This window comes from Bombyx mandarina, chromosome 23 (assembly GCF_030267445.1).
Source record: "Bombyx mandarina strain Sakado chromosome 23, ASM3026744v2".
NCBI lineage: Eukaryota > Metazoa > Arthropoda > Insecta > Lepidoptera > Bombycidae > Bombyx > Bombyx mandarina.
In genome coordinates this window covers 13,715,634-13,728,076 of record NC_143229.1, presented here as the reverse complement: position 1 = coordinate 13,728,076, position 12,443 = coordinate 13,715,634, and the positions used below count along the sequence as shown (strand labels likewise).

The 12,443-nt window shown below is 33.6% G+C and overlaps 3 protein-coding genes across 3 annotated transcripts; 1 reads left to right on the top strand and 2 right to left on the bottom strand.

Annotated features, from left to right (window-relative positions):
• The first annotated feature begins 35 nt into the window (after positions 1–35).
• RpS13 (ribosomal protein S13) lies at positions 36–2,365 on the top strand. The gene is made up of 3 exons (XM_028185958.2): positions 36–189; positions 344–471; positions 2,035–2,365. The coding sequence occupies exons 1-3, from the start codon at positions 167–169 to the stop codon at positions 2,337–2,339; spliced, it is 456 nt and encodes a 151-aa protein (XP_028041759.1). The 5' UTR covers positions 36–166; the 3' UTR covers positions 2,340–2,365.
• Positions 2,366–2,970: 605 nt separating this feature from the next.
• amrt (TM2 domain-containing protein 2 amaretto) lies at positions 2,971–3,724 on the bottom strand. The gene has a single exon (XM_028185964.2). It carries the CDS (start codon positions 3,647–3,649, stop codon positions 3,098–3,100), a length of 552 nt encoding a protein of 183 aa, XP_028041765.1. The 5' UTR covers positions 3,650–3,724; the 3' UTR covers positions 2,971–3,097.
• A 4,790-nt stretch (positions 3,725–8,514) lies between these two features.
• On the bottom strand, positions 8,515–11,984 carry LOC149500209 (uncharacterized). The gene has a single exon (XM_089737327.1). It carries the CDS (start codon positions 11,793–11,795, stop codon positions 10,041–10,043), a length of 1,755 nt encoding a protein of 584 aa, XP_089593453.1. The 5' UTR covers positions 11,796–11,984; the 3' UTR covers positions 8,515–10,040.
• Positions 11,985–12,443: the final 459 nt, after the last annotated feature.

The window sequence follows — 12,443 nt, the reverse complement described above, 5'->3', positions numbered from 1 at the left end:
TTCAATTTGTATGTATTTCCTAAGTTTCACTTTCTTGCTTGGCCATTTCCTGTATCATTGACATGTCAAGCCTGGCAATACTGTCACTAGTTTGTCTTCCGGCAGCCATCTTTTTGGTTTCTCTTGTTGTCGTTGTCAGATCGGCGATTTAATAAAAGCCGCAAACATGGGTCGTATGCACGCTCCTGGGTAAATATATGTGTTATTAAGAGTGTAAAATTAGTTTTCAAGATGTGTAATAAGCATAAATTATACATTTCGTGTTTCGTATGATGAAAACATAACCTTTTAGTCGTGTTCACCACATGGCCTCAATGGATATGTGAAATTTTGATGTTTTCAGTAAGGGTATCTCCCAGTCGGCGCTGCCTTACCGCCGCAGTGTCCCTACCTGGTTGAAATTGACTGCCGACGATGTAAAGGAACAAATTTACAAACTTGGAAAGAAGGGTCTCACTCCCTCACAAATTGGTAAGTTATAATTCAACCAATTATCATAGTAATATTGAATACGAAATTTATTTATGGCATTCCGCCAAGCAGGTATGCCTAAACGGCACAGTGGAAAATATGATCGACTGTTGTACAAATAATTTCAAGGCTGATAGGCTTTCTCATAAATCTCCAATGTCCAAAGTTACATTACACCTAATTTGTAAAATTAATTAATAACTATAGGGCAAAATGAAAATGTATAAATATACCTTAATCCTGAAACCTATGTATTAGTAAATGGAACCATTATGAATGTGTTCATAAATAATTGCTAATGTTAGGGAATATGCATATATAATATGTAATAATTCCATAATATTATAAGTTTGTTACAAAATGGCTGCTAGGATCTAGTTAACATGAATCAAACCTAAATGTTTACATCATCATGTTCATCATTCATCATACTAGATTGAAGGGAAACAGTGAGACAATTTCCATTTGGAAAATATGGATTACTAACAAAATATAAGAAGCATAAAATCATCTCAAGCCCTCATCATCATTAACAGCCTATTTTAGTCTACTATTGGACAAACTCTTCATAAGGTATGACATGTGACCTGATCAAACCCTACCCTTTATTAAAAAACCATTATGCCAATGATATTTAAACTACAAATACATATTATACTATTTATTAGTGACTACTCTATTTAGTCATATGCGATGTTCCTAGCCTTAGAACTGTTTAAAGAAAGTTAGCACAATTACTATTCTCAATTTTTATTTTATTTAACTGTGTAGAACAGTGAAAGAGCTCACGGCTCAGCTAAAGTTAAATGCTTATCAGAATTCATGCTGTAAATATATAAATGCTGTACTGCATCTGAAAGTTCAGATATGAGGTCAGTCTCGAGTTTATTGTAAATCAGCTGAGCCATATTTCAATGCTTGCTTGCATTGAGGTAGAAATGGCAGTTTTTTTTTTTTTTTGCTTAGATGGTTGGACCAGCCCACAGCCCATCCGGTGTTAAGTGGTTACTGGAGCCTATAGACATCGACAACGTAAATGCGCCAACCACCTTGAGATATAAGTTCTAAGGTCTCAAGTATAGTCACAACAGCTGACCCACCCTTCAAACCGAAACGCATTACTACTTCACGGCAGAAATAGGCTGGGTGGTGGTACCTACCCGCGCGGACTCATAAGAGGTCCTACCACCAGTAAACGTAAATGTAATAATCATGTTACCTACCTGAATAAGCTCAGATTACCTCCTGCAACAAGTTAAACTGTAGCTGTTACTACTCCACTCATGGAAATCTTGTCAAAGTTTCAAATATCAGTATTTCATCAATCATATTTAGATTTAAAACTTGAGGATCTTATATGTTATTTCTACATTAATTAGTAGAATGAGTGTGAGGTCCATCTGGTATGAAATGGTAAATGTAACAATGCTAAACCTACCAACTGAAATTATAAAAATTTAGAGGGTTAATTCTGATAACTGCTCAACAACATAATTTGTTTTTATAACAAATAATTAAATAAAAAAGGATAAAGCTCATAACAACCATATTTTTTAATTCCAGGTGTAATGCTGAGGGATTCACATGGAGTTGCCCAAGTAAGATTCGTAACTGGCAAAAAGATCCTCCGTATCATGAAGGCAATGGGTCTAGCTCCTGACTTACCTGAGGATCTTTACTACCTGATCAAGAAAGCTGTTGCAATGAGGAAGCACTTGGAACGCAACAGGAAAGACAAAGACAGCAAATTCAGGCTTATTTTAGTAGAGTCCAGGATTCACAGACTGGCCCGTTATTACAAAACTAAGAGTGTGCTTCCTCCTAACTGGAAATATGAGTCTAGCACTGCTTCAGCTCTTGTGGCTTAAGTTTTAATAAATAATTTAAAAAATAATGGTCTATTTATTTTGTTCACCTAACTAAATCCAATTTAATCTGATTTCACAAGTTTTTCTTTTCCAATTGAGCTGTATAATATTGTGGTACGTTTAAGTGTTTATTAATAATATTTAATAAACATAGTTTATTTTGGGTTCAAATATGATTAGTGAATTATTGAAGAAAAACTTCAAATGATTCAATTATGTAGGTACCTTAATAAAAATTTCAACCTACCCCTGAAGTGATCCTTGTGCACATAGCCTTTGTGTAAATTGAGGTCTACACTTTGTGAGCAACTAAAACATTAACATCCATAAATCAACAAGCAACATTATTAAAAAAGAGTAGTCACTGTGATCAATCACTAGAATCAGCTTTGAACTATATATACATTGCCTTGTATCTAAAAAAATTATCCCTACACTTTTCTCACTGCTGCTTGGCTGCTTGGATTTTGGACCCATGGAAAAATCATTGCAGATAGAAACTAAAAAGTTTTGGCAACACATTACAGTATAACAGACACATTAGTTAACCAATATTTAGGTCCTAATACTCTAGTAATGTTCGTGACATTTAGTGTCGATTTTCAAGCATGAAATGCTAAAAAAACATCAGTTTAATATTATTTATTTATTAATAATAAAATATCACAAGAAGGTTCAGTATAATAATTATATTCATTTAACTATAACAATAATGAATCAATTTCATTTTTGATGAAATTCCATACATACAGGTATTATTAAACATATGGATTCCAATTACTACCATCTTCAGGGTGTAGGCTGTTGGTAATCAATAACACTACATCAACGATCCACCAAATACCAAGCCCTCCTAGGGTCAAAAGTTTCCCCACAGCTGTTCCTGTTTGACCAAGACAAAATCTATCCATACCTAGGAATCCTAACAAGATGCTATAAATCAAGGTGGTCGTAAAGTAATGTCCAGAGTATCGCACACACGGGAAACCGTCACGCGGAAAGCTTCGACTGCCATAACATTCAATTCCATCCAAGGCTTTGCACTGAACTTTAGCTTTCTCAACTTGATCATATCGGACACCTCCAAATTTGACGCAACCATGGCCTGTGGCTTGCCGGGCGGTGTGATTCCCTTTATGGTCGATAGGTTCGTCACAATCTAGGAATTCCAGCGGTAGATATGAACATTTAACTAAAGGACCGAGTGGCCTATATGGTTCTTTTGAAATTGGATCGCTTTCCGATTTTGCCTTAATTATCCCTGTTATAAACAATACTGTTACTGCTGTTGACTTTGTTATCAGTGCCATTATATCACCATAAACATGTATTCAAATGTATTTCAACATGATTTCAACCAATGAAGGTCTATGATTTCAACAAATAAAACTCACTATGTCAATATAACATTTTACGTCATTAATTAAGTGTATAATCTATGGTCATTAATTATACCTACATGCTAGGTGAATGAAGTTAGCCCCTCAAAAAAAAATTTTTTTCCTGTTTTCTACTTATATTCTATTAATTCGTTTGTTCATCATTTGTTCTTGATTGTTCACTGTTAATGGTTGTTTGCTCTGCATTTATTTATTATAAAAAAATTATTAAAAATATAACTAAAAGTAAGCCCCTCAAAAAAAATTTTTTTTCCTGTTTTCTACTTATTTTCTATTAATTCGTTTGTTCATCATTTGTTCTTGATTGTTCACTGTTAATGGTTGTTTGTTCTGCATTTATTTATTATAAAAAAATTATTAAAAATATATCTAAAAGTTAGCCCCGCAATTGCAATTTTTAATATTTTTTCATCCTTAATGACTCGTAAATATTCATTTTTGATTGTTCTTATGTAAAATACGTTTGTTCTCTTTCGAAATTACTCATTTTTTGTTTAATTAACTATTTGTATTATTTGAATAAATTTATGCAAAATATGTGTACTGCGCATGCGTCAACTATAATGCCTAAACTTTCTACGCGGTTTTAATCGTGAAAAAAACCCAAATATAAATCCTGAAGGATCAATTAATTGGTATACAGTTTAATTAAAAAAATTAAAATAAAATAAGTGCATTCGCGTAAACTTAGACCAAATACATTTTTTCCATCCTACCTATCGTTATGAAGGTATAAAAAAGATAGGTTAAGAGTTCACATAGGTAATATAAACAAATAAGTAAATATGTTCATTATTTATTTTATTTGTCCTCAGGAACAACAGTTTTCTTTTTGCTGGTTCTGATTGTTTACTTGTACTTGCTTCAGATATATTAAGGGGTGATGTGGCAATACACACTTGCCTTGCCTTTGTGTTCCTGTGCTGGAGCTACTTGGATAGCTTTGTCATTACTACACCTATTTTCAAGTGGCTGGACATCTGGAAATATGAAATAATGTTAGCAATTTCTAGGTACCCAACAAACTTATAGTTTGTAAATATATAGGATTATATGTGTACTGTGGTAGCAGTAGTAGTAGTAGTATGTAACTTCCTAGTCATCATCAGCCCATATAATATATCCCCTTGCTGGACACTGGCCTCCACTACCATTGAGAGGGTTTTTAGGCCTTAGTCCACCACGCTGGCCTAGTGCTGGTTGGTGAATTACACACCTAAGAAAACCCTAAGAACATTTAGGTGTGCAGGTTTCATCACAATGTATTCCTTCACTGTTAAAGTAAGTAAGTGATATTACACTGTGATAAATTTTCATTATCACAAACTTCCTAGTACCTTATGTAATAGGAACTGAGGTCCACTTACCCATTTTGGCTACTTCCACTAACTAACTAACTATTCTCCTTTTTTCTGATATTGTTATTTGATTAAGAGATCTGTGAGTGTAACTAATTGTTGACAGTTACACCTACCTTGACTACAAGATGGCAAAGGTATAATTAATATGACAGATCTCATTTTTAGTCGTCTCTTCAATCTCCTTGATAATAGTGAGTCTTTGCCGTTTCACAAATGCAGGCCGAGGTTCACTTTGAGTGAATTTTCGTTTTCTATCTGCCCGACAATCGAATTTAGATGGTAAACAGTTTGGTTTCATTCGAATTCATTTGATGGAGCCCATTATCTTGTATTGCATATAATTCTCCGTGTCGTTTTCCAGCTAAAACATGAAATAATTTTCCAACACTTTCAACACATAACCTATAAAAAATATATTAAAATGTTATGTTAGGAATATAATTTCGACTGTGTAAAAAAGCTATTATAATGTATACCTACATTATCTCTTGAAAGATAAATAATGAACATATTTACTTGTTCACCTATGTGAACTCATAACCTATCTTTTTTATACCTTCATAACGATAGGTAGGATGGAAAAAATGTATTTGGTCTAACTTTACGCGAATGCACTTATTTTATTTTAATTTTTTTAATTAAACTGTATACCAATTAATTGATCCTTCAGGATTTATATTTGGGTTTTTTTTCACGATTAAAACCGCGTAGAGAGTTTAGGCATTATAGTTGACGCATGCGCAGTACACATATTTTGCATACATTTATTCAACTAATACAAATAGTTAATTAAACAAAAAATGAGTAATTTCGAAAGAGAACAAACGTATTTTATATAAGAACAATCGAAAATGAATATTTACGAGTCATTAAGGATGAAAAAATATTAAAAATTGCAATCGAGGGGCTTACTTTTATATATATTTTTAATATTTTTTTTATAATAAATAAATGCAGAACAAACAACCATTAACAGTGAACAATCAAGAACAAATGATGAACAAACGGATTAATAGAAAATAAGTAGAAAATAGGAAAAAAAAAATTTTTGAGGGGCTAACTTCAGTCACCCCTACATGCTTAAAACTTAAAACACCCTATGGCTTAAAAAAACTTTTTTTTTTTTTTTTCCTTTATGGCAATAGTTTTAACTTTATGCCAGTTTCAAGTGAAAGGTAGGGAAACTACACGCGACAAAGTCGTCAAAAGGAAACAAAAGGATAAGCTAGTTAAAAACAAGATATGGAAATAAATTAATAAAAATAAATTAAATATATTAAATCTTAATATTATTATTGATTATGAAAGAGGATAATACATTATAATACAATAAAGGATAAAGCAAAAGGCAGGAGATTTTAGTCGGAAACGGAACCTGTAGTAATTGTAAGGAATTCATAAAGGAGGTGCGGTCATATTGGGAACAAGAAAAGAAAATATGGTCGAGATCACCAATATCTTCTCCACACTCACAAATATTGCTATCAACAATACGAAGCCTTGCTAAATGATGAGGTGTACATACATGTCCTAAACGCATTCTGGAAATGATAGAAGTGACAATTTTAGAACTTTTAGCTTTAAAGAACCATGGTTTACTGGAGATCGAGGGTTGAATTTCAGCATAAAGTTTGCCTTTGAACTTGCTGCTTCTCAACCAAACATCATTCCATGACTCCCAAAGATAGGTTTTGGGAAGAGCAGTCAAATCATGACAATAATTAATGTATGGGACTAAGTCTCCATCCTTTATAGCTTCTTTGGCAAGCTGATCGGCTTTCTCGTTCCCTTTAATCCCACAGTGACTTGGAATCCATGCAAAGATAATGGTGTGATTTCTTTGAGAACATATCAAAAGCTCATCACGTATTTCGCAAATAATAGGATAACAAGGTTTCATTTGGAATGGAAATTTTTCAATAGTTCGTAGTGCACTTTTTGAGTCTGAAAATATGATTGTTCTTTTAGATTTTAATAAAATAACCATTTCTACAGCTTTTAAAAGAGCAAAACACTCTCCAGTAAAAACAGAGGATTCAGGAGGAAGTTTAATCTTTTGTATTATTTTATGTTGCCAATGAACTAGACCGACTCCAACACAATCATCAATAGAGATTTTAGAGGCATCTGTAAAAATATAATCCCATCCACTCCAATTTTGTTCCTCAACGCTACTCATGAAACGAATATTGGTCTCCAGAATATCTTGTTTATCGACACCTATATCATATCTTATATCCGGAGCTAGAATTAAAGAATTGAATTGTGTCATAAATATGGATAATGATGGAGATCGATGAATGTGGCTGTGTATTGTTAAAAATTTACGAAAGCTTTTTATTAGACATGGTAATGATTTGTGACGCCAATAACGGGATGTCTGAATAATATTGTTCAATTCATGCAGTTTTCCATGAAGAATATGGTCAGAAAACTGCATATATTTGAACAAGTATCGATCGCTTAGAAATTGCCTTCTTAATTTTAAAGGAGGATCGCAGCATTCTACTTGTAATGCATTGGTTGGGCAAGATTTCATCACTCCTGTCACAATTCTCAAAACTTTTGACTGAATGACATCAAGTTTTTTACTCCCCAAGACACTTCCACCATCTAATAGAAATGTGCCATAATCTAGAACAGATCTTACAAGAGCGTTATACACAAGTTTCATAGAAAACGGATGAGCACCCCACCATACACCTGAGAGGCATTTCATGATATTAAGTAGCTGTGCACATTTCATATCAATATGTTCATAATGGGCAAGTCCAGACAATTTTGAATCTAATATAACTCCTAAAAATTTAATTTTTGTTTGATATGGCAAAGATTGACCATTGAAGGTCACATTTATGACAGGAGTTGTACGTTTTTTAGAAAATACGACTATTGAACTTTTGGATACGGATAAATTTAAGTCATTTTTAACTAACCACACATTTAAACTATTAAGTGAATTAGACATGAAATTGCAAGCGATATCTATAGATTTATTTACGGAATAAAAAAGCAGATCATCTGCATATTGTAGCACATTTATGTGGGAATATAAAGATGATTCTAAATCATATGTATAAATGTTATATAAAAGTGGGCTAAGTACTGAACCTTGGGGAAGGCCTTTAAAAACTGTACGCTTTAACTCAGTAGTATTACCGTCTTTCTGAACGATTAATGATATATATCTGCAGGATAGTAAATTGATGATAAAATGTATTAATAATGTAGGAACCTGTAGCTCTAATAATTTGCGTTGTAAAATAGAAATGTTCACATTATCATAAGCGGCAGCGATGTCCAAAAAGGCAGCTACAATATCTTCATCGCGCGAAAAAGCTAAGCGAATATCTGTGGTTAATATAGCTAAATTGTCTATTGTAGATTTTGACTTCCGGAAACCGTATTGACTATTGGCTATGAAATTATTGTTTTCAATAAACCATTCCAAACGATTCTTCACATGTTCAGACACCTTAGTTAAAACAGAGGACAGCGCAATAGGCCTATATGAGGCAACATCATTGGTAGGTTTGTTAGGTTTTTTAATCGCTATAACTTCTTGAGACTTCCATGTTTCAGGAATATTACCTGTGACCATGACTGAATTTATTAAATTTAAAAAATACATTAAAGCACTATTACCAAGATGAGATAAAAATGAGTACATAATACCATCCTGACCTGGAGATGAATCTTTAACATGTGAAAGCACACCTTTTAATTCATGTAGTGAAAAAGGAGAGTTTAAAGAGGAAGAGTCATCTGTCAAAGATGATTCTAAAGGAAAGTAGATCGATTCAGCAACTGATGGAGGAGCTAATCTGTCTAAAAAGGCATTTGTTAAAGAAGGGGGAAGTGAAGATGATGATAAAGATTCTTTGAAAGCAGACCGAAATCGTTTAATACTGCGCCATACTTCTGTTGGGCACGTAGAAGGAGATAAAGAAGTACAAAATGTTTTCCAGCCTTCCTGCTTTTTATCTCTGAGGAATTTACGTGTAATACAAATAACTTCATTGAGAATATCTAAGTTTTCATTGGACATGTCCTCAGCATAGACTCTCTCAGCTACCTTTCTTTTACTTACAGCATCCATACATTCTCTATCCCACCATGGAGGATATGGAATCTTATTGGATGGATTTCGTTTAACAGAAAAAATCTGATCGGCAGATTCTATTAAACATGTAGCTAGAGCTCTAGAAGAATTGGTCTCACCACCGCTAACTAATTCAGGCAAATCTTTTATTTTAGATTCGACAAGGTTCTTAAATGCAGACCAATCAGCATTATTTAATTTATATTTCACACGAGGTTCTCGTTTTTGATAAGGAGGGCGTCTAATAGGAGAGGATATGATAATCGGGAAATGATCACTGCCAAAAGTAGACGATGAGGTGTACCAAGAATGAGAAGAAGCAAGATCTGGGGTACAAATTGATAAATCAACTGCACTAGGCTTCTCATTAGGCTTTGTGCGTCTGGTTGGTGAGCCAGTATTAAGTAAACACAAGTTTTGTAAATCTAATATTTCTACTAAATGTACACCATTGGTGTCAGTGGTGCCACAACCAAACATTTGGTGATGACAGTTAAAGTCACCTAATAGTAGGAATGGATCACTAAGTGAAGAGAGTAAATTATTAATGCTATTGAGAATAATAAAAGAGGAACGAGCGAGATAAATGGAAACCATAGAAATATTATCAATTTTGATGCCGACAATATTAATGGCATCATTAGAAATTAATGAAGAAAACGATATTCTAGAAAAATCAATTGAGTTCCTGACGAGTAATGCTACACCACCATAGCCATCGTATCTATCATCACGTAAGCAGGTATATCCAGGGACCTTAAATAGGTATCCTGGCTTTAACCACGTCTCGGATAATGCGACAACAACAGGAGAATGTTTATTTAACAAATATATTAAATCATGTTTCTTTGGAACAATACTCCTCCAATTCCATTGAATTATTTTGCAATCCATTATTTTTATTAACATTAATTGATTTTATTTTTTCATTAATAGAGGCAACATGGGACGGTTTTAGTAAGTTTGAGTTTATTAAAGTACTTAATAAAGCTAGTATAATTTCTAAGACATCAGACTTTTCTTCCTCTTTACTTTTATCTACCAGAGCACAGCCATTTTTAGGCTCTGAAACCTGGAAATCTTTTAATAAATTTTTATGAGCAACACGATCATAACCATATTGATGCTTAGGAGGAGACAGAGGTTTTAAAAATACTGTCTTTTTATATGATGAATTAGTAAAATTGTTATGAGATGCAGACATCGGTGTGGGAACATATGCAGGTTTCGGTACTTCTGGAATTGTTGAACTTAGTGCATCTGCGTATGAAGGCTTAACAGAAGGAAAACATTTACTAGCTTCTGCGTAAGACATGCAGCTCTGAGCCATTTTAAGTTTGATTTCTGTCTGTCTCACAAACTCTGGACATGACTTGTCTATCGCTGAATGAGACCCTTCAACTTTACACATTACGCAGAATAGAGGATCTTCATCTGACCTGTCACATGAGACACCTGCATGTTGACCTCCACAGTTATAACATATTGGAGTCTTAGAACGACATTGTACTTTGGTATGACCATAACGACAGCATTTATAGCATTGTATTGTAGGAAAAATATATATCTCTACTGGAAGAGCATTATAGCACATAAAAATCCGTTTTGGTAAAACTTGCCCATCAAACGTTATTACAACGGATTCAGAGGGTTTCCAAGAAACCGAGTCATTAATTTTCACCTTGCGATTCAAACGTCTTATTTTAAGTATTTTGCCGCAGCCTAAAGGAACGGATACATTTCGTTGAACATCCTCTACACTCCAATCTACAGGGACCCCACGAACTAGCCCCATCCTTGTTACGTTGAAAGTCGGAATGAAGGCTTTTAACTTTTTCGTTTCCAAAAGATTGCAGTTAAGAAAGTTATTGGCGTCTTTATAATCGGAAAAGCCAACTACGCACCTATTTCTTCCTATACGTTTTACACTACCGGGAATAATATTTTCAAATTTGTTCTGCTTTAAAAAATTGCCAAAAGTTATAGGATGGAGAACGGTCCCGTCATCAGGTGAACTTTGTATACGTTGAACATGTATCAAATAAGGGGAAACATCAGTAAGAACATATTCAGTCCGGCCGATCCAACGGGAGTCTGTATTGGTTACTGTAGTTTTCGTGTTATTTGAATTTCCCGCGTTAGAGTCTTGAGAGATATTTGAATTTCCCGCGTTAGAGTCTTGAGAGATATTTGAATTTTCCGTATAAGATGTTGATGGTTGAGAGGACGTTTTATGTGAATTATTATTATTTTGCGAGTGTGAAGATGACGTCGATTGAGATATAGGTTTAGAACTTTTAGAAGTAATCTTTTTTATTAAAATTGACTCATCTTCCATATTGCATAAACTTTCGCACTGACAGTAATCAACGCTAGAACCACCTTTCTTATTTCTCCTTTTCGTACACTGCCGACAAAGGCGTAGATAACGTGTTCGTTTACGACTTCCTTCACCTGTCTGAGATGATAACGAACAATCCGTATCCATTTTATCAAATTCATCTTGTGAAACAACAGTTACATATGATCCCACGGGGAGATTCAGGCCAACATAGCCATCATCCCCCCGATCGAGATCGGGGGGCTCGTTCATACAATATTTACAAAAATTATAAAAACTTACCAACTATACGATGACACTATACACAAATATGATACAAAGATTACATATATTACTAAAACTTACACTACCAGCTTATCCTCCGCGTTTTAACTATAAAATTAAATTAAATTTTCACCACCGTGAAAAATACGTCTACCATAAACGAAGTTTCCCGCGCTTTTTTCAAAAACTATTTTGTACCTACGTGACAACTGACAGATTATTGTTTAAGTTTTTAAGTTTAACAGGGCAGGCAATACGATGATCAAAAATCTGAGACATGACCCAATTTAAATTGATGATAGGAAAAATAATAAAATTGTATTGATAAAAAATATGCCTTGGCTAAAGAACGAGTTGTAAATTTTTGTAGTGATTAAACAGGCTTAAAAATTTTACTTTTACTTCTAGAATCGAAATTTATATAATCAAAGATTTGTCGCTTCGTGTAGAATAAAACTTTAGAATTTATTGGTCATATATGATGTTGATAAGCTGCATTGTGATCTAGTTAGTACTTTATGCAAACATAGATAAAAAGTTATTTTTTTGAAATCGTTTTGGTATAATAATAATTTGGTGTTTTGGAAAATAAGTAGATTCTTGATTTCCGCAGCTGTGCCTTACAGAAAAATACGG

Excerpts from the sequence above, each read along its gene's own strand:
- LOC149500209 (XM_089737327.1), bottom strand. The coding sequence starts at position 11,795 with ATGAACGAGCCCCCCGATCTCGATCGGGGGGATGATGGCTATGTTGGC.
- amrt (XM_028185964.2), bottom strand. The coding sequence starts at position 3,649 with ATGGCACTGATAACAAAGTCAACAGCAGTAACAGTATTGTTTATAACA.
- RpS13 (XM_028185958.2), top strand. The coding sequence starts at position 167 with ATGGGTCGTATGCACGCTCCTGG. Across the intron at positions 190-343 it reads GGTCGTATGCACGCTCCTGG|TAAGGGTATCTCCCAGTCGG; the intron begins GTAAATATATGT and ends TGATGTTTTCAG. Across the intron at positions 472-2,034 it reads TCTCACTCCCTCACAAATTG|GTGTAATGCTGAGGGATTCA; the intron begins GTAAGTTATAAT and ends TTTTAATTCCAG.